Here is a 22035-nt window from a genome sequence, read left to right on the forward strand (position 1 = left end):
TTAAATCAAACTGGAGTTTATCAACTGATTGCTGGCAATCATTGCCGTCTCATGTTTTTTTAATTGCTGACTTTCATTGTGTGCCGCGCGGAAATCTTAGGTATACTAAACATTACCTGAAATTTAAAAAATAAAAATTTGTATCGTCTTCAACAGCCGTGGAACAGCCCTCGAAGGAAACGCTACAACAGAATCTCTATGCTCCTAAACCATCTTTTGCTAAGGTAATTTCCTCTCCAGTGACTACTGGTTTCTATTTCTGAAATGTTAGCTTACTTCTGAGTTTTGATCATTTTTCTGCTGTTCTGTCTGTGATGATAGATTGAGCTACGCTTCTAACGCACTGAAGTAATGGAGGAAGAGATCTCACTAACCCAGAATTTTAAGTTGGTTCATACTTTTTATCTACTAAGGAAACGTACTCCAAATGAATAAAAAGTTGGCATAATGTAAACCAACTGACGTCTCTGCAAATCAATAATCGATTCTGAGCGGCCTGATAATACTTTCTTGTATCAATCATTGTACAGGGCAGTGACTTAATATTAGCCAGGCAATGTTACTGGCTTTCCTGTGTTGATCACGAATCTTGATATATAATTTCAGCCTAAATCAAGGTCACTTGGCATAGCTAGATCAAAATCAAGAAAACTGTTAGAATCGTATGAGGAATACATTCCTACTGAACTACTCGAAGATGGAACTATTAATCAAGACAATGAGGACTCGGATGCAAACGCGAGACCTCGGAGAAGATGCAGGGATAATGCGTTTCCTTACGCTCTACTAGAAGAAATAGAGAATGAATTTTCAAGTGAGAACCTCTTACTGTTATGGAAAATGGTAGGTCGAGTACCTAAGAGTAGTACCTGACTAGAAAACAGAAGCAACGCGTTAGCGGGGAGTGGCATCATTGAAATGTTGAAAAGCGAAGGCAAGGTGTTGGTTCAAATCAAAAGTTAAAGCCCAATAGTGGTTGAATTTAACATCGTCATGATGTGAACCTCTCAGGGCCAGTTCAGAGTAGACAGGAAAAGAATACTTGAAAAAGTGACATGCATCTGTTTGTACAGCAAAATTTTTGAAGCCACAATTTTGGATGACGTAATAGTCGAAAAGTCTCAGCTTATTTTTTGGGATTTTCAAATGCAAAAACATAGTTCGACTAAGATTATTCATCGCTATAAAGCTTGGATTGTTAGAGGACCACCTGGATTTTCATTTTGGGGTTTTGCTGAACCGATTTGGTTTGATTGTTTTTTTCTGATCTTGATTATCATCTTAGGTCAATTGCGCGCTGTGATTGGAGACCGTTTTCTTCTGACAGAGTAAAGAAATTAGATATACGCTTATATCTGGTATTTTTTGCTACTCAATTTGCAAGAATCGAAGCGATAGCTTCTAAGGTTCACTGCACCCAAAATATCAAATACTTCAGTTGAAATTACCCTCAAGCTGTACTTTGATGAACATAACCTGGTTTTGAAAAGAATAAACTCGCTCATTCCACAGGCAGAGAAGTAGAACCAGATTCTACGGAATAACTAATTTCCTAGCTGTGATTTATACGGTAAAGGACTATACACTCAGCAGCCTCCAAGACACCTTTTGCTTCAAACGGCATTGCACTCAGCAAAAAATCATTCCCATGTGACGCGAAACTTGTTAACGGTAGTCTGAAAAATTTTCCAGCGTTTTTTTTAATAGCCGCACAGCGATAGCTGGGGCTATTATTGGCTTTCTCTTGGTTTTACAATTCAAAGAATTTGAATTGTATTGGGGCGCTGTCTTTTTTTAAGATCTGTCCAAACATTTTCATGATTTTTGAAGTCAAATTGGAGTAGTGATTTTGGTCACGCCAAAACGGGAAGTGGAGCGAAAAAGCGAGTGGTTTTGCGGCGTGAAATTTTTTTAAATCACATGCGGCAATTTCACTTCGATTTTAACTCTTTTCGTTTTGTTGGATCGGTTTTGTTTCTAAATGGTTTTCTTACTCGATTCATAGTTCGTTCTCGGCCTGGATTTTGGTTCGAACCAATTTTCCTTTTCTCGTTAGTGGTTTGTTGTTTACATATGGGAATTCTACTTTGATTTTTACTACTTCGTGTTCTTATCTGAGTTTTTTTTGAATGGTGCTCCCAATTCACTCAAAGTCCGTAGGGCTAGTATTTTTGTTTTGTCAATGGAAATTCATTGAATTGTACTTCAGGAATTGTTATGTTTTTTATGTTTTGTTTTATTTAGTCGTCAAGTTTTTCGTTACGATCATATGACGTTACAACCACCTCAAAACAGCTTTTTGTTCATGTATTTTCAACTGAAGTGCGTAAGCGACGTCATTTTTTGCTCTTAGTGGAGCGACTTTGTTCATTCGCGTGATTAAATTTTTGGTCACACGTGACTTTCCTCACTCTCAAAAATGTTTTCCTCACTTTGAAATTGACTTTGATTTACTTTAACTAAAAGAGAAGGTCAAGTGAATGTGTGTCAATCTAAGTGAAGGTTATTTGAGAGCAGCTATCAGAGGCCGCAATGACATACAGATTCTTGATCAAAATATAACATTCTGAGGCTTCAATGATAAGACTATTTTTTGTCTGTCTTTTTACTGCTTTTTTAGACTACAGATCTACAACGCTATTGCGGCTATTTTCTGCTAATCTGCCAGATATATTTGTTAACTTAAATGAGGTATAAAAACGAAAAAGGGAAATATGTCATTTAACACTGAAATTTAGAACAAGGAGGCTCGGTAATGTGAAATCGCACATAAGGTTCCGACCCGGCTGGTGTTCAATTTTGGAATAATTGTCTACCAAATGAGAAACAGATAGAAAAAACCAAAAAATCAAGTATTTTTCAGAAAAGAAACTGCTGTATGAACGAAAAGATAGCCTCCAAAGCAATTCACTCAGTGGAGTAAAAAAAATGACGCATTAGACTCACGAGATCTGCAATTATTAAGAAACCGAGTCAAGACGAACAGCAAAATTATACAATAACATATATTAATTACATGCAAAACTTTAAGTCCATATTAAAAAACAACAAAGGCAAATTTTACAAAAACATAAGATTTTGTGACACTAATACCTTGCGACACCATTTCTTAACACCAGTAGTGTCATATATGACCTGTAATTAACGAGACTAGGTAACAACTAGGTAACAAACAGACAATAAAAAGAGCAAAGTTAAAATTTTTTTATTTTTGAAACCAATTGTTTCAACTTTATGAGAGCTATCGACTATACACTCAAATAAGAATATTGCCTTATCTATTCTTCCGAAAAAACCAATAAAACTTGTCATCATATAGGAAATTTCATACGAATAATAAAACAGGGTAAAAACAGAAGTTAAAGACAAAAATAAAAGATTTATTTAAGTTCTTTGAAAAAGTGGTGTCGAAGATGTTAAAACCGTAATTCAGATCTTTAAAGAGTTTGATATGTTCCACTGTGCCTTGTTTGAACGTCAATATCTGAAAAAAGCGCAATAGAATTACCGGTGAAGGCAAGTATTGCAAATTCACTTAAAGATTTCAAACACATATGGTATCTCACACAGTGAAAACGTTAGCGAAAATGTTTGAGCCCAAGAAAGATCAAAACTACACCATTTTATCTGGGCAATAAGAGCTGCTAGTTTTGAGACTAAGCATTAGGATCAGAAGAAAGGCTAAAAAAACAAGCAGAACGCAAAATTCAATTAATTTTGGAAACCTAATGTCAGAATCAAAAACTATTACTATGAACGTTCTTTTTTTTCAATAGCAACGTGTAAAAATAAAACAACGAAAATGAGAGAACGAGAAAAATGAGAAGATAACAAAAAATATCCAATACTCGCAAAGTCCCAAAAAAAGGCGACAACTACTTGCAAAACTCATATTTTTGCCGGTTTTCTGAAAATGAACACCGTATAAATCGTATATAGCGTTAGAAAAAACGTAAACATAGGTTGAATAATTAAGCCTCCTTAACAACATACGAGACGTGTCAATAATCAGACTAAGATCTACGACAACAAAGTGAGCAGCTTAATTTCGAAAAATTCGATAGCATGTCTAGAAACAATTCGTGCCAAAGCCATAGAAAATAATTGCTCTGAAATGAAATAATTAAATCGAAAAAAAAATAATCCTCATAAGGAACCAATAAAACCTGTCCTTAAAGCGAATAAGATAAAACAACAATAGTACAGGAAATTTTACTATGCAATAAGGCAAAAAATAATAAAGTACAGGAAAAGATATAAAAAATGCAGTAATTTTTAATGAGAACCTGTAGTGTCAAAGCCGCAAAAAAATATTAGCTGCCAATTGAGAAGTTCAAGCAATTTCAAATAAGTGCAATTAGAGCACAACAGTAACTCAAAAGTATGTCATATTAATAGCGCTCACAGGAAGAAATACTGAAAACAGAGGATCTATTCTGTTTCGCCCCCCCCCCCCAGTGTTTTTATGACCCCCAGTTAAATTATATATTATATAGCACGTTACTATGTGCACGTGCACCTGGGGGTCCATTTATGCTCACTTAGCTGGGGGACGAAACAGAATAGATCCAAAACAGAAATCTAATTGATGCACGTAAAAAAAATTCCACGTGAAGATGCACGTGAAAAAATTGATGCACGTGAAAAAGAAAAAAAGAAAGGATATGTCAAAACACAAATTTCTCACACCACTTTAAAGATACTTTGAAACCATTCACTCTTCAAACCTCCTCTTTCTTTCACTACCTTTACTACTGCAGCTTGAATAAAACCACCATTGTATTTTCATCTCTTATTGGCGTGAAAAAGTCAAAAATATGGTGAACAAGTCTCAATTAAAAGACGGGTCATTACCATTATAGCCCCCTGAAATTATAGCCCCCATTATGAATTTCTTTACCGTGATTAGGGTGGTCTTTAGTTTATCTGGTGTTTGGATATAATGAGCAATACCCAAAAAGACTGCTCACTAACACATTCTAAATCCTTTAGATTTAAACAAAAAGGTAGCACGGACAATTCCTGAGAAACAATTAGAAGAACCCAGTTATCCCCTTGATTTCATTTATATACATTTGGCGTTATTCTCCATTTGGGAGGTCAACAGGCCTTTTTAAAAATCTTTTTATCCTAATTTACGCAGAGAAGAAGAACCAGTTTTGGTTTGCTTCTCGTTTCCTCAACCATTTCAACCATGTACGCAAGTTTCATAATTCAATAAGAAATTTAGAGTTCAAACGCACGCAAATGTATTAGCATCAGCATTTTAAGACCAAATTTTAACCTAGATCGCAATTTATTTAGATTTAATTAGATCGAATTTTTAATGATGATTACTATCGCAAGCGAGGATTTGAGATGACATGAAATTGAATTTTCTGGATTGTTAGATAAACCATTATCAATTTTTGTTATGAAAGGTCCTGTGAATTATTCTCAAAAAAGAAGCTCAAATCAGTAATATGGAATTTTGTCCAAAATAACTCGAAACAAAAATAAAAGTTTTTTGATGAACCGAATCAGAAACTTTACTTTAAAAACAGAAGAAACCCCCAAAGTAATGCTAACAATTTTATTAATGCTAGAATCATTGAAAAAGTGAATGAAAAATTATTTGGGATATAATAAATTACAGTAAAAAAATCTATGCATGAATTGAATTTGAACAAATAAACCCTCTAAGTTTTCAATACATGTATGGTTTTTTATCATATGGTTTTGTATGGTTTTTTATCATAATTCACTTAAAACCGTTTAATTCATAGTTTGAATGAGCAAACACATGTTGGAAAAAATCCAGTGATTACCGAAAAAAATGAAATCAACAAATTGCAATCAGTAATGTAAATCAAGTCTCACGACAGAAGAAGATTTATAATTGAAAAATTGGTTTCATAACTTTTTAATTGCTCTCAATTGCTCTCGAAAACGTGATAACAGGTAAGGCCCCGAGGGCATTATGTTCTCTTAGAGCCCTACGGCTGACCAGTCTCTAAGTATGAGATTCAATCAAACTGTGTTTGAGACATACATTTGTGGTGTGAAGGGTGGTTCTTAGAGTTCTTAGAGCTAGGAGTTTGGCAATTCCCCTTAGATCCCCCCTCCCCCACTTCATCCACCCCGCCCCCTCCGGTTTTTGCCCTATTTTAGATTACGCAATTTGTAAATTTCAAACACAAACTGGTTTTTATGTTTTATTTTAAATTTCCTATGATGTTTTTATATATATTCTCCATTTCTAACCACAAACTTTAAATTCGGCTATGTTAAAATTTTGTTGCTTTAAGCTTATTTTAACGATATAGCTAGATAACTAATGTATAAAAAATCCACTCTGAATCTATTTCCACACTAAATTTGGAGAAATCATATTACAGAAATGAATTACTACTGATTAGCTAGACCATAACCGGGTAGCAAGCTTACGGGCTCATTTTTCTTCAAAAAGAACAAAAACTAACCAATGTTTTTTTCAACACTAGTGAGTTTGCTTCTGACGCATGGGGATTTCTGCTTTCAACTCAATCCTTCTCATACAAGTACTTTATAAACATCAGGTTTTCTGATTACTCACAAAAATTTGAAACTGATCGCTAACTTGAAAAAAATCAATCTGTTGTTGCACCTTCTTATATTAAATCTAAGATCGCAATCGCAAACTGATCGTAATCACATTTTCCTTCTGTCCCGAGTATTAAGACCAAGATGGAAGTTCTCAAAAGAATGCTCTGTGATTAAAGACAGGCTGGCTCTGCTCCCGAACTAGTGGCTCATTTCGAAGCCCAGCTTATAATAGGCATTTCACAATCCTTGTATCACCCAAGAAATTTTTTCACCAAAAATTGGTTTTCATTGGGTGCTCTACACCCTCCTAACTCTTTCTAACTGTTCAGAATACCATATTGTCGGCTGGAGTGAATGAAAGTCCTGGTACATCATTGATAGTTTAAGTAAAATTAAAGAAATAATTGAAGTAATTCACGCAGACGTTGATTGATTGAGTGCTGAAAAGTGGTACAATTGGTTAACAATATCACAATAGTATATAAAATTGTTCATCGAGAAAACTTAATAACAATAAAAACGAGACAACGAGAACTTAAAAACCTTTTGTACTTGAAACCTTGGAAAGTAACAGAATTTTCATATCTTACCTGAGCCGACAAAACAATGAAAATAAGATAATACAGCTTGCCGATGTTCTGACAATTGAAGAGCCAAATTGTGCCAATTTGTTAATTTTTTTATAAAACTGCAGTGCTATGACTGAAAGCCCCCGTGAGCATGTAGTTTCTCCTTACCGTCAACGCATATTTGGAGCGAAATCGCCTCGGTTGGCCAGTACGAGAAAAGTGTGAGAAAAATGTCATTTCTGAGAGTAATTGAGACGAAAAATTGTCAAAACTCATCTGATTTATGAAAACCTTTTTGTACTAACTTTCTTCAGCTCCAAAGAAGCCAAAGGAGAAGGAGCCAGAGTACTGCGTTGAATGTGACGACTTCATTGACGACGGCCTATGTTCAGAACACAAGCTGGCACTAAATTACATTGCTGACAAAGATGTGCCAAAATACACCGAAAACCGGGCCAAACTAACAGCTCCAAATGAAGTTTCAGTTTGCAACAGCGGAATCAAGAATGCAGGACTAGGTATCTATGCAAATGTTCTTCTGAAAAAAGGAACTGTTTTTGGGCCATATGAAGGAAAGTTGCGCAATGATGTTGATCAAAATTGGGACTCGAAGGATGGCGACTATTCGTGGGATCTGATGAAAGGTTTTGTAGATGCGAGAGATACAAAATGTTCAAACTGGATGCGGTAAGTAGTTGATTGCGGATGAAACTTAACTCAAGTATTGTTAATTAGCGATTGTAAGTTAGGAATACGCGGGTCTAGAAATGATCTGTAAAAAGTGCAAGAAATGATTGAAATATTTAATCATATATTTGATTGCATCAATAGAACAATTGAAGAACAGCCACAGTTTAATGCACAATCATTGAGATGAACATGGCAGTCCAAGTTTGATAGTGAACATTCTCATGCGACCACACACAAAAAAGTCTGGAAAAATTACGTAATGTTATTGGAATGAGTACTTATTGCTTTAACTCGTAAATGCATCGTAAAGATCATTAGGTTCATGCAAGTATATTGTGAAGGCCATTAGGTGTTTTTTAAGTGCATGGTCTTATGAATCCAAGAGCAGTTGATAATTTCAAGCGCCAAGTCTGGTTTTATCAACCTCTGACAACTAATTTGGAGAGTTATAGACATTTCATTTATAGCTACGTCAATAATGCAATGATGCACAGTGAAACAAACCTCCGTGCTGTACACATCAAGAACGAAGTCTACTATGTCGTCAGGAAAGACATCAAGCCGGGTTTTGAGCTTCTCATCTGGTATGGAGACGACTATGCCCTTCTGCTGGGCTGTGAAGACGACGGGGAGGAGGGAGAACCAACAGAACTACCCAAATGAACGTCTTCCTTCAGTTATTCACCATTTGAGGAAAACTTTTACACCCATACAATCTTTTCCCAATATTTAAGCGTGAAATAGGCATAATACCCTAACCCCTGGTAATTATTTAAATCCTATTTTGCGATCTCCTTATTTCTATGTGTACCCACTGAAATGAAACTTGATAGCCTTGATGTGATCTGCCTTATAATATCTGTATTTGAGATAACTTTTAAACTGTCCTATAGTCACTCTGGGGAAGGGGAGCCCTATAAAGATGGGCTTATATGCCTGTAAATAGACTGTAATAGAGCAATGATTTTATCAACCAGGTTTAATTTCTGACCGATTCAAAAATTTCTAACCAATTCTCCATAATTAACTGCTGGATCAATGTGTGACAACTATTTCTCATTTATTTAGCTCAACTTTTAAATGAAGCATTTATTTAATTATAGCAACTTTATTTGCTATTATTGGAGAATAACTATTTTAACTGCCCTATTGTGTTAGGGATCTACAAGTGCAACGGTTGTCAAGTTACTTACAGTTGCATCATTTACAGAATGAAACACTACAACAGTCGTTCTATTAGACCTCACTGTAAAGACAGGGTAAAAATTGAAGATGTTGAACCCTTTAGCCAGTTCTGTTTCTGTGAAAGCCATGAGATCACAACTAACCCGGTGCGTTATAGAATCAAGATACCAGCCAAACAGTACTTGACTCAGAATTCATCGATTAAAGCTCCAAAAATTTCCACAGGTTAGCTGAGATATGGTAAAAATCACTTAATCTCTGACGAAAATTAACAGGAGGCAAACAAAACTATTTACTGTGCGACATTGGGGCGTTAGTAGTAAGTAAATACTGTCTCAAGAGAGAGGGTTATCCTACGATACTTAAACATAAGATAATAGGGGTATCCTAGACGGAAATTGATAAAGGGGATTAGGCGACTCTTATGCCGCCTTGAAACTCATTTTCGCGTCATGACAACATTAGTGACGGTTGATTTGAAAGTTTTTCACGAAATTTACAAGGAATTGAAAAAAAATTATCCTCAATACGGTGAAAGGTTTCCTTAGTTCTTGGCAACATGCCTGTAGAAGATCCTGATCTCAGTTTGGATAATGCAATAAAAATCAGACCCTATTGTGGACTGATTGGTATTGATAATTCTTCTCTGGATAAATATTTCAAGTCCTACAAAATTTTGAAGTTGCATGCTATACTTCACGACGCTTCAGGTTTTGTCTTTGAGTCAAATGAAAAAGGGCCGAGCTATTCGTATGTCATACCCTGCCCAATATCAAATGAGTACTTTGGTCACGCGACAAGACTTGTCTTCTGTCGTTATGTAAAAACTTTTGAAATCTATTTATTCAGTGTGCTGGAATGTTGAAATCACGACCAGTTGTTCGTGAATTTGAAGGCTTTCGACATAAAGGTTTGGTTTTATCATCAAAGAACTAGCAGTTTCGACAAAAAATTTTTTGCGGCACTGGGTCGTGTTTACTCCCAGCTTCATTCAACATACGCTTTTGGAGTAAGAGACGATCATACAGTTGATTGTCAAACTTTCTCTACGGTTTAAATTGGGAGAGTGGGGGTTACTAATATTGATATTTGCAATAAATTTTTGATAGTCTAGCACTTCGATATCCCTTGACAACTGTTTATTCAAAGGGAACAGAAAACACAAAAACTCTTTAGAAACTTCTCAAGAAAGAGGTTCTCAATCTAGAGATTTCATTATGTCCAAAAACTGAAAAATTAAAATTTTTTTGCGAGACACCAATTTGTACCTTAAATGTTTTCAGCTGCCCTAACCGACCAAAAAAAACACTGTGCCAGAAAAAAACTACAATTTTTTTCCTGTGGCTGACGAATGAATCGACTGTCCGAGAAAACAGCACCGTCTCTACTTCCAGAGGTCTCCTCCTCAAGTTTGATGGTTTACAGTTGTATAGCGGATTAAAATCAATTGAGAATTACAATTGTCAAAGAGAAAAAGTTGACAGTCGTGGTCAAACTGCACTGAGGAAACAGCAAAACGTCTGTACTGGAGCTGAAATAGAAGCCTTCAAGAAATGTTTTTTTGGGTACTTTCAATTGTACCACGTCTGTAGAAGAGAAAATGCGAAAGCTGGAATTAACCGCTTTAATTATGATCAAACGTGCAGTACCAGTTCTAATGTCACTGAAAAATAAGAGCCTTCCAGCTGAAATAGGACAACGAACTGAACAGAACAACGTACAGTCAGTTGTTTTCAGAGACAAAACTCAAAGAGTAAATGCGATATACACCATAACTTTTATCAGTGATAATCAAAACTCTCAATTTGAATTGTATGAAATTTATATAATGAAATAATAAAAGTCAGCTCATTTTTAAAAAAATCATTTGAAATGAGCAAATCAGTTAGATTAGAGCAGGGCGATAACTGACTCAGTGTTTGATGATAATCCCCATGAAAGGCGATCATGGAGGTTTTGTAATTCAAGGATACCACAATCAGAAGTTTTATAATATACACGAGTTTTCTTAATAATTTTTCTCATAACTGTTTCTCTGGTAAAACTAGTGTTTGTGAGTCTGAATGTTTCCTCTTTTTTCTTGTACACTTGTATGCGCTCTTCCCAACCCAAAATTATGAACAAAATTATTTCAACAACTGACCGGTAATTCATGCCCAATTGCAGTCTGTTGGGTTGTGGAAAAACAAAGCTCATTTTCAGAATGTTGCTGGAAAGCACTTTTTCTCCAATGTTCCTCTCGATTTTTTATTTCTACCAACATGAAGAACCCAAGTTTAGGTCAAAAGAGGCAAAAATGAACATGCAGTTTACCAAATTTTTAATTTTCGATTTAATTCCAGAGCTTGAAAAATGTCTGTTGGTGTTTGACAATTCATGTGAAGAAATATTCGATGACAAAGAATTTTCCAATTTGGCTACAGCAGGTCGTCAGAAAAAATTGTGAAAAATATGCTAGAAAAAATTTATTTCAACTAAGTAAATGGTCACGAACTATTGAACTTAATACAACACACATCAATTTTTTTCAATCACCCCTTGATATTCTACAGATTGGTTTAATTGGTCGACAGCTGAAAGACAAGCCATTTTTGAAGCACAGCTACGAGCTAGCAATCAAACAACCCTTTGGTCATTTATTGATCGAGCTGGATCCAAAAACATCCGCCGTTTTACGATACCTCTCCAAAATTGTTTCACCAGAACCATCCATATTTACCATTCCCCAGCTAAAGCTGTTGTGAAAAACATGAGTAATGAGAGGGACAGAACTTTGTATGCTAGGGCGAATGTTAGAGACATCGGGCCATAAAATCAAAAGAACTGATCACGTAAGCACCAAAAAATTTTATTAACTTTCTTTTTGAGCGTTTGTTTGATTTTGTCTACCGTAACGTTCCCGTCAAGAAAACTTTGATACAACGCGGAAAAAAAATAATTACAATTTTTTACCTACACAAACAATTTTAAAGACTATCAGGCAGATTTTTGCTTAGAACAGTGCTCTGTTGAAAAATATTGCTCTCTCGTGTTACCTTCATCCAAGAAAACGGTAATGCATACTGAAGATTTTTTTCATTCTACAACGAACAGAAAATAAAGAAAGTCAGGAAAGAGAATGGAGCATTGCGGACAGAACCCAGCATAAGTTTTGAAACAGATCAAGAACAAAAAGAGGACCCTATGAGAGATGACACTGAAGTTTAACCTATTGTAAAAAAACACTTCACAAGTTTTTCAATCAATAATGAAAGATTTGAGAGTAATGGCGAAGAAAAATAGAAAGAGCAGAGATTATTCTCAACAAAATGTTAGAATCCTGGAGGATATCCCTTGAATATCCAGGAAGTATCATTCATTTTGATAACCAACTCCTTGGCTGAAAAACATCAAAATTTTTGAAGGATACAAAGCTGTCATTAAAGAAGATTTGTATTATAAAATATGTAGAGCGTTATCAGCTCTCGTTCTTCCCTCTGAATTAATTTCAAATTCTTATGCCAAACAGATCTCGGAAGCATCTGAAAGCAAAGAAGACATTTTGGCAATCCCACGAGGACAATCAAGAAGTGGTTATCAAATTACCAATCAAAAAGGAAAGAAAAAAAACGGGTACAAGAAAAAAGACGCCCGAAGTTGAAACCAAACAGCAAAAGTGGTCCCACTTCTTCTGAGAAAAAACGTCGGCCAATTGTATTGGAAGGGACACGGGACCTGCATTGTTTGAGAACGCAACGTGAATAAAAACCCGAAGCAAATTGCCATGTGGACAAATTAAGTCAAACCTGGAAACCGAGCCATCGTTTACAAAAAGTCGATCACTTCGTTTATGATTTCCTAAACCTAAAAAAATAGTAAAAAACAAATGAAATTTGGTCTGTCGACTTCGCTTATGTGGACAAACTAGCAATATACATTAAGAATGTTAAATATTCATTAGTTGCGGTCAACTATTTTTCCAGATAGCTTCGGGTGCAGCCCTTAAAAATAAAGTATGCAACGGAAGCTGCCTCGGCCTTTAAAAAAAGATTTAAAAGAGCAATCCAAAAAAGTTATTTGATGATGGTGCTGAGTTTTTCGGAGCCTTCAAAATTTTATGCAAAAAACCAAAAAATCGTTTATGCAGCGCTTTCGGTGAAAAAAGTCTGCTTTCGCGGAGCAGAACTTTCGATCAATTAAAAAGAATATCTACAAGTACCTTGAAGAAAAGTAGACATTCTCCTACATAGATACACTGGATCAACTTGTGAAAACAATAAATTTGCGGGTTAACTGAGTAACCAAACTTGCTTCAAATAAAGTCAATAAAAAGATGTTCCGCAACTTGTCTCTTTGAGCGCTCAAGCAAACAAGTCTCAGAGACCCAAATTTTAAGTTTTCACCCACAAAATTTTTGAAATAGAAAACTAACCAACCTTCAATCCACCACTGTATTCACCAATTGATGCAAACGGTGAAAAAATTGAAGTTAAATTTTATACACCACATTTACAGCTTGTTTGTGTAGAGGAAAATGAGTGAAAACCGTTACACCGATGACTTCACTGTACATGTTATTTTCTTTACTTAAATGGATATTTTTGACCTAATACTCTTAGTTCATTCAAAACATTTTCAATGATTAAATTCAACTCGCTGGTAAACAGAGAGTGGCCCTCAAGGAGATCATTTTCCCCACACAAAATGAGCATATTGTAAACGGATGCTTGATAGTATATAGCTTAAAATGATATGAGGAGACCCAGAAAAGGGCGGCCAAGACCCATTTGATCTCTCGTCCGTGTAACAGCGAGAATTTGTCCATTATTAGGGGAACTTTTAACTCAGTGGTACTTATAACTACCATCGAACGAACTGCTGGACTATCAAACTTTTCATTCCGAGAGATTGAGAAAATTGCAAAAGTTTGAAATTTTGCTGCGAAAAAACGAAGGAATTACTATGCCATGTAAAGAGATTCCGAGCATCATTGGTTTTACAGGCATTCCAGATGTTAATGGAGTACACGTAGGATACAAAGTGAAAAGCGCAACAACAAAAAAACTAATGAAGACTGATGAAACCGTAGAACACTATGAATAATTTCACTTAAATCTCTACTCAGGAAGGCACTTAGATTTCATATATACGAATATCATTGAGGTCCAGTACCTTGTTGATAGAAGACTCTTTGCTTCGAGTCATTGATTCAGATCAACGTCGCAGAAACGGTAATGTCTGCAAGCTTGAACCAACTCATGAGATTGTTTTTTCCAATTTAGATTACAAAAAACTCAAATCAAACACTTTACAATCAAAGTTGATTAGGCTTCAGACAGAAACAGTAGAATTGGTACCGTTTTCTGGAACAGGTAAAGTAATTTTAACTCTTTAGTCAAAAAAAGTTTCCAACTAGCATAGACTTTTATTATGCTATCCAAACAACATACGTACCACATTTCTCGGGCCACTGAAGGCAAAGAGGCAGAGGTTTGGAGCAGTAATCGCGGGAATTGAGCGGCTCGCTTTACCCCTAGCTCGATGTTTCATTCTTCCTACTGAAAAACGTATTAGAGCAGAACATTTTAGACAAGGGTTTCACAGTTGTTAGACATTGTCAGCAGTAAATAATTACTCAAACGAGGACGCAAAAATACAAAAATAAACACTTTTAAAAAGCAAACAGGAAGATCAAGGTTTCGACAACGTAGAAAAACTATTAGGTGTTGCTCAAAAATTTATCAAGAGAAGAATTAACAAAACAGCAGTTGGTCATTTCAAAACAAAAAGTTGCAAAAAGTAGTCGGTCTTGTTTCTTCACTCAAGTAAAGTATGATTGCGATCCTGTTCTCAAACGAAGCCATCCATAGCTCTTTGGATTGTTCTGAGAAACATGCTTTCTTGGTGACTTTTGATGGAAGTTTTTGTCAAGAACAGGGACCTGTGTATAGTCCTGATGGACCCATGTTAGAGTTCGAGGTAAATGGTGACCCTAACGGCTTTATTGATCTACAAAAAAACTTTTGGAAATGAAATGTAAAACCGTTCAGCTTTCGGCAGCTGATCTCAAATATGAAAGGGCAGCTGCTGCTGACAATGCTAGAACCGATGTTCCTTACTTTTGCAGAACTCCGTTCCCTTCACTTTTCTCTGACTGTAAAGTGTCAGCAAACGGATTGAAAATCTCCAACACAAAAGGAAACCATGCACACAAATGTTTTATAGAAATTGAGTCCTCACATAAGAAAGATGCAAAAAAACACTTGGCAAGCAGGCCAAGGCTGTTCTTACGAAAAAGATCCATCAGCAACGAAAGCAGCTGGAAATGCTAGAAGAGAAAACTGGGTCAGAGAGTCAGCTGGTTGCAGTTTTTATGGTAAAGTAGCGGTAATTTTTTTCACATGCGACAAACATCTGCAGATTGGTGGAATTCTTCGTTTTGCGTTTATCAGCTCAGTTGTGTAACACTTCGTAGGTCTGTTGGTAATTTTGTGAGCGTTTGGGATGACTCTACTAAACATTACAAGGTGAAAATTGTTGAAGGTAAGTTTGTACGTTCGCAAGACGACACTGAATGATGAGGTTGCCTCTGACATTGAAAGAAACCTGCTTACTAGCCTTGCTTCCTATCCATTTTTTGAAAACTTGACAAAAACATTTTTGGCTTCAACTGGTCTCTATAGTTGGAACCTAGAGGATATTTTTGCACGAAGGCCACTCCGAAGATTAGCAATTAGTCTCAATACAAACAATTAATTTTGGGGTAACAACATGCAAAGTCCAGTTCATTTTCAAAAACTTGACTGGAAGCAGATACTTATTTATCGCAACGGATCACCAGTGGCTGATAGTCGAATTTCTTCAACCGATAACAAACAACTTTTTTGCAAAAATAAGACTATCTTTGAGTAGCAGTACGTTGATGACACACAAGCCTGTTTGCTTCAAGTCATTGATTCAAAACCACGTCCAAGAAACAGTTGTGTCTGCGAGCTTAAACCAACTCATCAAATGTTTTTTTTTCAATTTTAGATCACAATAAACTCCTAACAAACACTATACGATCAATACCGACTGAGCTTCGCATAGAATTGGTTCCCCTTTCAGGAATCGGTAAAATCATTTTTCCCCCATCAGCTCAAAAAAGTTTTCCAACTAGCATGAAGTCCTATTACGCTATCCAAGCAACACCCTTACCACATTTCTCGGGCAACTACAGGCAAAGAAGCTAAGGTTTTGGAGCATTAGCTGCGGGAATTGGGCGGGTCGTTTTACCCCTAGCTCGACGTTTCATTCTTCCTACTGCAAAACATATTGGAAAAACATTCAAGGCAGAGTGTTCCAGAGTTTTTAGACGTTGTCTGCAGTAAATAATAACCCAAACAAGGGCTAAAAAATACAATAGGCAACACTGTTAAAAATCCAACAAGAAGATAAAGCCTTCGTCAACGTAGAAAAACGATTGAAAGTGTCGATCAAAAAGTTACCTAGAAAAGCTTTTACGTAACTGAATTTCGTCATTTAAAAACAAAAAATTCCAAAAATAAGTTGGTCTGATTTCTTCTCTCAAGTTGAATATGATCGCAATCCTGTTACCAAAAGAGGCAACGCATAGATTTTGGGATCTTGTTGAGAAACCTGCCTTTTGGTACAATTCGGTGGAAGTTATCGCCAAATTCTGGGACCCGTGTATTGTCCTGATGGACCATTGTTAGAGTTAGATTCAACTGGTGACCATAACAGCTTTATTGATCTATAAAAAAAATTTTGGAAATGAATTGTAAAACCGTTTAGTCTTCGGAAGCCGATCTCAAATATGACGGGGCAGCTGCTGCTGACAGTACTAGAGCCGATGTTCCTTACTTTTGCAGAAATCCGTTGCATTCAATTTTCTCTGACTGTAATGTGTCAGCGAACGGATTGAAAATCTTCAACACAAATGGAAACTGTGCACATAAAATTTCAAAGAAACTTAGTCCTCACATAAAAAAGATGGAAAGAACACTTGGTTAGCAGTCCAATGCTATTCTTACGAAGGCAACGAAAGAAGCGTCAAGTGCCAGAAGAAACACTTGGTAAAAAGGTCAGCTGAATGCACTTTTTTGGTAAAACAGCGGATGATTTTTTCACATGCGACAAACATCTGCCAACTGGTGTAACAGTTTGTTTTGCATTCATCTGCTCAGTGGTGTAACACTTGGTAGAAGGTTGTTGATGATTTTTGTTACCCCTTGGAATGATGCTGCTAAACATTACAAGGTGAAAATTGTTGAAGGTAGTTTGTACGTTCGCAAGGCGAAACTGAATGATGAGGTCGCCTCTGCCTTTGAAAGAACCCTGCTTACTAGCCCAGCTGCCTATCCCTACTTTGAAACCCTGACAACAACGTTTTCGGCTTCAACTGGTCTCCATAGTTGGAAACAAGACAATTTTTTGCACCACGGCCCCTCCGAAAACTTGTCTCAATACAAACAAAGCTTTTTAGGGTAACAACATGCAAGATCCAATTCATTTTCAAAAATTTGACTCGGAAATAATTATTTATCTTAACGGATTACCTACCAGTGGCTGATAGTCAAACATTATCAATCAGTAACAATCGCCTTTATTTTCATATATACGATTATCTTTGAGTAGCTAGCTGTACGTTGGTGATACAAAAGCGTTTTTGCTGGAGTCATTGATTGAAAACTACGTCTGAAAAACAGTTGTGTCTGTGAGCTTAAACAGACTCATCGAATGTTTTTTTCTCAGTTTTAGAATACAAAAAACTCCTATCAATTACTATACAATCAAAATACTATACAATCTTAGAACAGGAACGGGAGAAATGGTTCCCTTTTCAGGAACCGGTTAAGTCATTTTGCCCCTTTAGTTCCAACTAGCATGGACTCTTATTATTCTAACCAAGCAACATCTTTACCACATTTTGCCGGCGACTACAGGCAAAGAGGCAGTGGTATTGGAGCATTAGCTGCCGGAATTGGGCTGATCGCTTTACTCCTGGCTCGGCGTTTCATTTTTCCAACTGCAAAGTTTATTGGAAAAGAAAAATCAAGGCAAAAGGTTCCAGTGTTGTTAGACGCTGTCAGCAGTAAATAATTACCCAAACATGAGCTCAAAAACACAAAAGACAACACTGTCACTGTTAAAAATCAAACAGGAAGATCAAGACTTCGCCAACGAAGAAAAACAATTAGGAGGCGCTCAAAAAGTCACCTAGAAATACAATAATGCAACAGAATTTGATCAATAGAAAACATAAAGTTACAAAAAGTAGTCGGTTTGATTTCTTCTCTCCGAACCTGTTACTAAATGAGGCAACCCATAGATATTGGGATGTTGTTGAAAAAATTGCCCTCTTGGTGACTTTAGACGGAAGTTTTTGTCAAAACTGCGATCTCTGTATAGTCCTGACGGACCCATGTTAGAGTTCGAGGTAACTGGTGACCGTAACAACTTTATTGATGTGTCTTGTAGAGCAGACTCTCAACGCAAGACCCCTGACAGCAGTAAGCGACGACCCTGAAGATTTGACGGCGCTCACACCAAATCATTTCTTGCTAGGACGAGAGAACGCGAGTGCACCATTCATACCATCCAGTGAACGCTACCACAGCCTGAAAAAATCTTTCAAAACGGCTCAAGCATATGCCGACATGATCTGGAAAAGATGGACTCGCGAATATCTTCCAAAATGGAACCAGAGATCGAAGTGGTCAAAAGAACATGTGCGAAACCTGAAAGAAGGCGAGTTAATTTGGCTAGTAAATGACTCTGTGAAACGCTGTGAATACAAACTTGGACGAATCATTGAGATCTTCACTGGCAAAGACGGTGTTGTGAGATCAGCGAGAGTCAAAATGGCACATGGAGAGCTAAACCGGCCAGTCGTGAAGTTAGCGCTAGTATTCTACGATGGTGTTTCCGAGATCGAAAACAAGGCCGGCGATGATGGCGCCACTTCAAATGAGCTACGAAAGCCATCATACAGCAAGAAATAACTTTTGAAACTGAAAAAACTTATAATTTGTCAAATCTCAAAAATGGTCAAAACTGAAAAATTTTACAAGTTGGGACCGAAAATCTGTACACCGCCCCCCCCGATTTTGGGAAGGCAAAACCCGAGCAACCCGAGGTTATGGCAGACGGTTAGGGTTACCTCTAAGCTACTCATGGAGCCAACGAACGTTATTGCATCAGACCCACAAGTGTGGCTATTAGCACTTATATGGTGCAAAATTGGCGTTTTTCGATATTTTGTTATTTATTGTTAAATTTCTTAAGTTGTTTATTTTCTGATTCTCTAGATGATCATTCAAGGTGAAATACCGTAGATTCGAGGCATTTAGAGCCACGTAATAACCAACCGTGCTTATGTCAACAAAAGTAAATATTGCAGTAATTTGACATTTACTATGTAAACAACTACCTAAATCATTTTCTTGATTAACCAATCAGAAACAAGTAGCGATGATGTTATAAATAATAAGTATTTGATTATTTACTTTAACCTAATTGTTTGATTAGTGAAACTTGATTGTATTTAGAACCATTAGAAACTGTTACAAAGAGCAGTTGGCTCTCAGATAGACTAAAATTTGATTCTTAACAACTTTAGTCTTTTTTGCTAAGTTTTGCTAGATCTTAAGATCTTGCGAGTTTTAAGTTAGTTGAGCTTACTTGACGAGGAGTTTGCAACAATACTAGCTACTGGCTGAAGCCTTACAAACTTCAGCACGAGATTGAACATAGATTATCACTTAGGATTTTCTTAACTCCAATCAGCAAAATTAAAGTTACAGTCCTTTAAATACGTCCGAGCGACTAATTATTTCTGCGAGATCGTTAGTCAATCGAACCCAGTCAAGAACCAAGCCGGCGTAAAATTCGAGAACCAGGCTGTGATATATGGGTTCTGCTGAGATTCTTGAGCAGCCGCAACATTTGGTCCGCCGACCCGGACAACAACAACAGCAGTTACACGAACAGCAACGAATCTTCGATTCAACCTGGTGGACCAAAACACAACCAGCAACGATGGCCAGCAGAAGTCCCAACAGACACTGAAAGACAGCTGATTGGAAGTCGAGTGGTCAACTCAAGACGTTAGAGAAAGAGCAAGCTGACCTACTCAAGTCCTTCTCCAGACACCTCAACGAGCTAGAAGGCTACCTGACACAAAACAAAACAATGACGGCCGAAGGTGCTTATCGATGTTTCTTCGAGACGTACGACAACTTGGAAGACAACCGACAACAGCAAAGGTTACTAATAAAACCAAAGTATTTAGAAAGCTTTGACAATGGCACCAAGCGTATGTTAGAAGAAAAGAGTAAAGTTTTGCGATGGGTAGTTGACAAAGTACCAGATCTCCGAGACATTGAAGATTTTCGCGCAGTAGTCGTAGACTACCGGAAAAATGCATTGCGATGGTACAAATTATTGGAAGATTCTGTTCCAATTGAGAACAAATTGTTAGAACTCGAAAAGAAATTGAAATCAAAAAATTTATGCGACTCCGAAAAACAGATACTGTGTGATCAGGCGGAACGGTTTTTAGAAAAGCTTGATGAAATTTACGCAGAAGCTCTTTGAATATTGAAGACAGAAAATTGTCCCCATGGGTTTGCGAATTTCAGTAATGTTAGGAGTCACTATAAAGACTTGATCAAACATTACAAGCTCAGCAAGGATTGTGGAAACCAAACATCGTTAGTGACAGCTACATCGGCTGGTGACAAAGACCCAAACGATGAAACTGTGATTGATACAGGAAATGGAGCAATTAAAAATGCTGAGGAGAAAGCTGAGGTCTCTTCCAAGCATTCTGCTGCACATGGAAGCAGAAAACAACCCAGTTTCCCCAACTCGCGATCATCGAGAAGGCGACAGATCGAAGAATTGGAGCTCGAAAACCTAAGAGCAAAGACAGAAACAGAGCAACAACTGCAAGAGCGCCAGTTGGAGTGAGAGCAGGAGCGTGAAGAAATAGAACTTCGTCGCCAGCAAGAAGAGTTATGTTTACAACAGCAACAACAACAACAACAACAACAACAACAACAACAACAACAACAACAACAACAAGAGTTACGTCTAAAGATGCAACAACAAGAAGATCAACTGCATCTTCGACAGCATGAGTGAGCACTTGAAAAGAAAAGAAAGAAAGTAGAGGAAGAAGAAGAAGAAAGACGTATGGAACTTGAGCTGACCAAAGGAAGCTCAAGAGCATCTGGATCAGTGGCAGATGAGATAGAAAGTGTTGGATCAAAACGAAATCACGAAAGAACAGCAGGGTGGGCAGAATCAGTAGCTCAACAGTCTGTCCATAGACGGCCAATATCTCCAAATGTTGTTATCGACCCTCCAGCGAATGTCACCAAGGACAGAGCTGACAAACGTTTCAGCACCTACTCGAAAACTACCCCACTGTTCCAACCGAGTGAAAGACTTTTCTCAACGCAACTGACAGATCCAAGCATTCTCAAGAAACGAGAAGTCCTTAAACCAATTAGAGTTACGGACCCACCAGCACCGCCGTTAAGAAGAACGACGTTTCAGCAGCAGGGAACGTCAGCACTTCAAACTAGAAACAGGAGTCAGAGTCCAATTAACAACTTTCGAAACAGGTCTTCCGAGAGCAGAAACAGCAGCACAATGAATCACACCACTCCCCAGGTCATTTACCAACCAGTACCAAGCAGTGGTGCCAGTGGCTTGGCAAAACTAAAACTGACTGAGTTTTCAGGAGACCCACTGGAGTGGCTAGAGTGGTCAGGTCTTTTCGATGTTGTTGTGCATCAAAAACCAATCAGCGATACGGAAAAGATGCATTTCCTGAAGATCAGCCTCACGGGTCAAGCAAAAGCAGCAATATCGGGAATGGGATTCAGCTCACAACCATACTATCGTGCTTGGGATATACTCTGTGAGAAGTATGGCAGATCAGATTTCATAGTCAGCGCTCAATTCAAGAAAATACATACTCATCCTCCAGTTCGGTATGACGATTCTACGAGCACCGTCAAATTCGCAAATGTGGTAA

General features: G+C 37.2%; 1 protein-coding gene across 1 annotated transcript in view; it reads left to right on the plus strand.

The window, feature by feature from the left end:
* The window catches only part of LOC142348034 (uncharacterized), a 108985-nt gene that overhangs the window by 447 nt on the left and 86503 nt on the right, over positions 1 to 22035 (plus strand). The window contains exons 2-6 of the mRNA XM_075399201.1: positions 157 to 224; positions 607 to 814; positions 7448 to 7820; positions 8291 to 8484; positions 8982 to 9233. Coding sequence (XP_075255316.1) covers positions 157 to 224; positions 607 to 814; positions 7448 to 7820; positions 8291 to 8484; positions 8982 to 9233 — 1095 coding nt within the window. The remainder of the gene's footprint in view (positions 1 to 156; positions 225 to 606; positions 815 to 7447; positions 7821 to 8290; positions 8485 to 8981; positions 9234 to 22035) is intronic.

The sequence above is a fragment of the Convolutriloba macropyga genome, chromosome 10 (assembly GCF_964194025.1).
Source record: "Convolutriloba macropyga chromosome 10, txConMacr16.3, whole genome shotgun sequence".
In the NCBI taxonomy this organism is placed as follows: Eukaryota; Metazoa; Xenacoelomorpha; order Acoela; family Convolutidae; genus Convolutriloba; species Convolutriloba macropyga.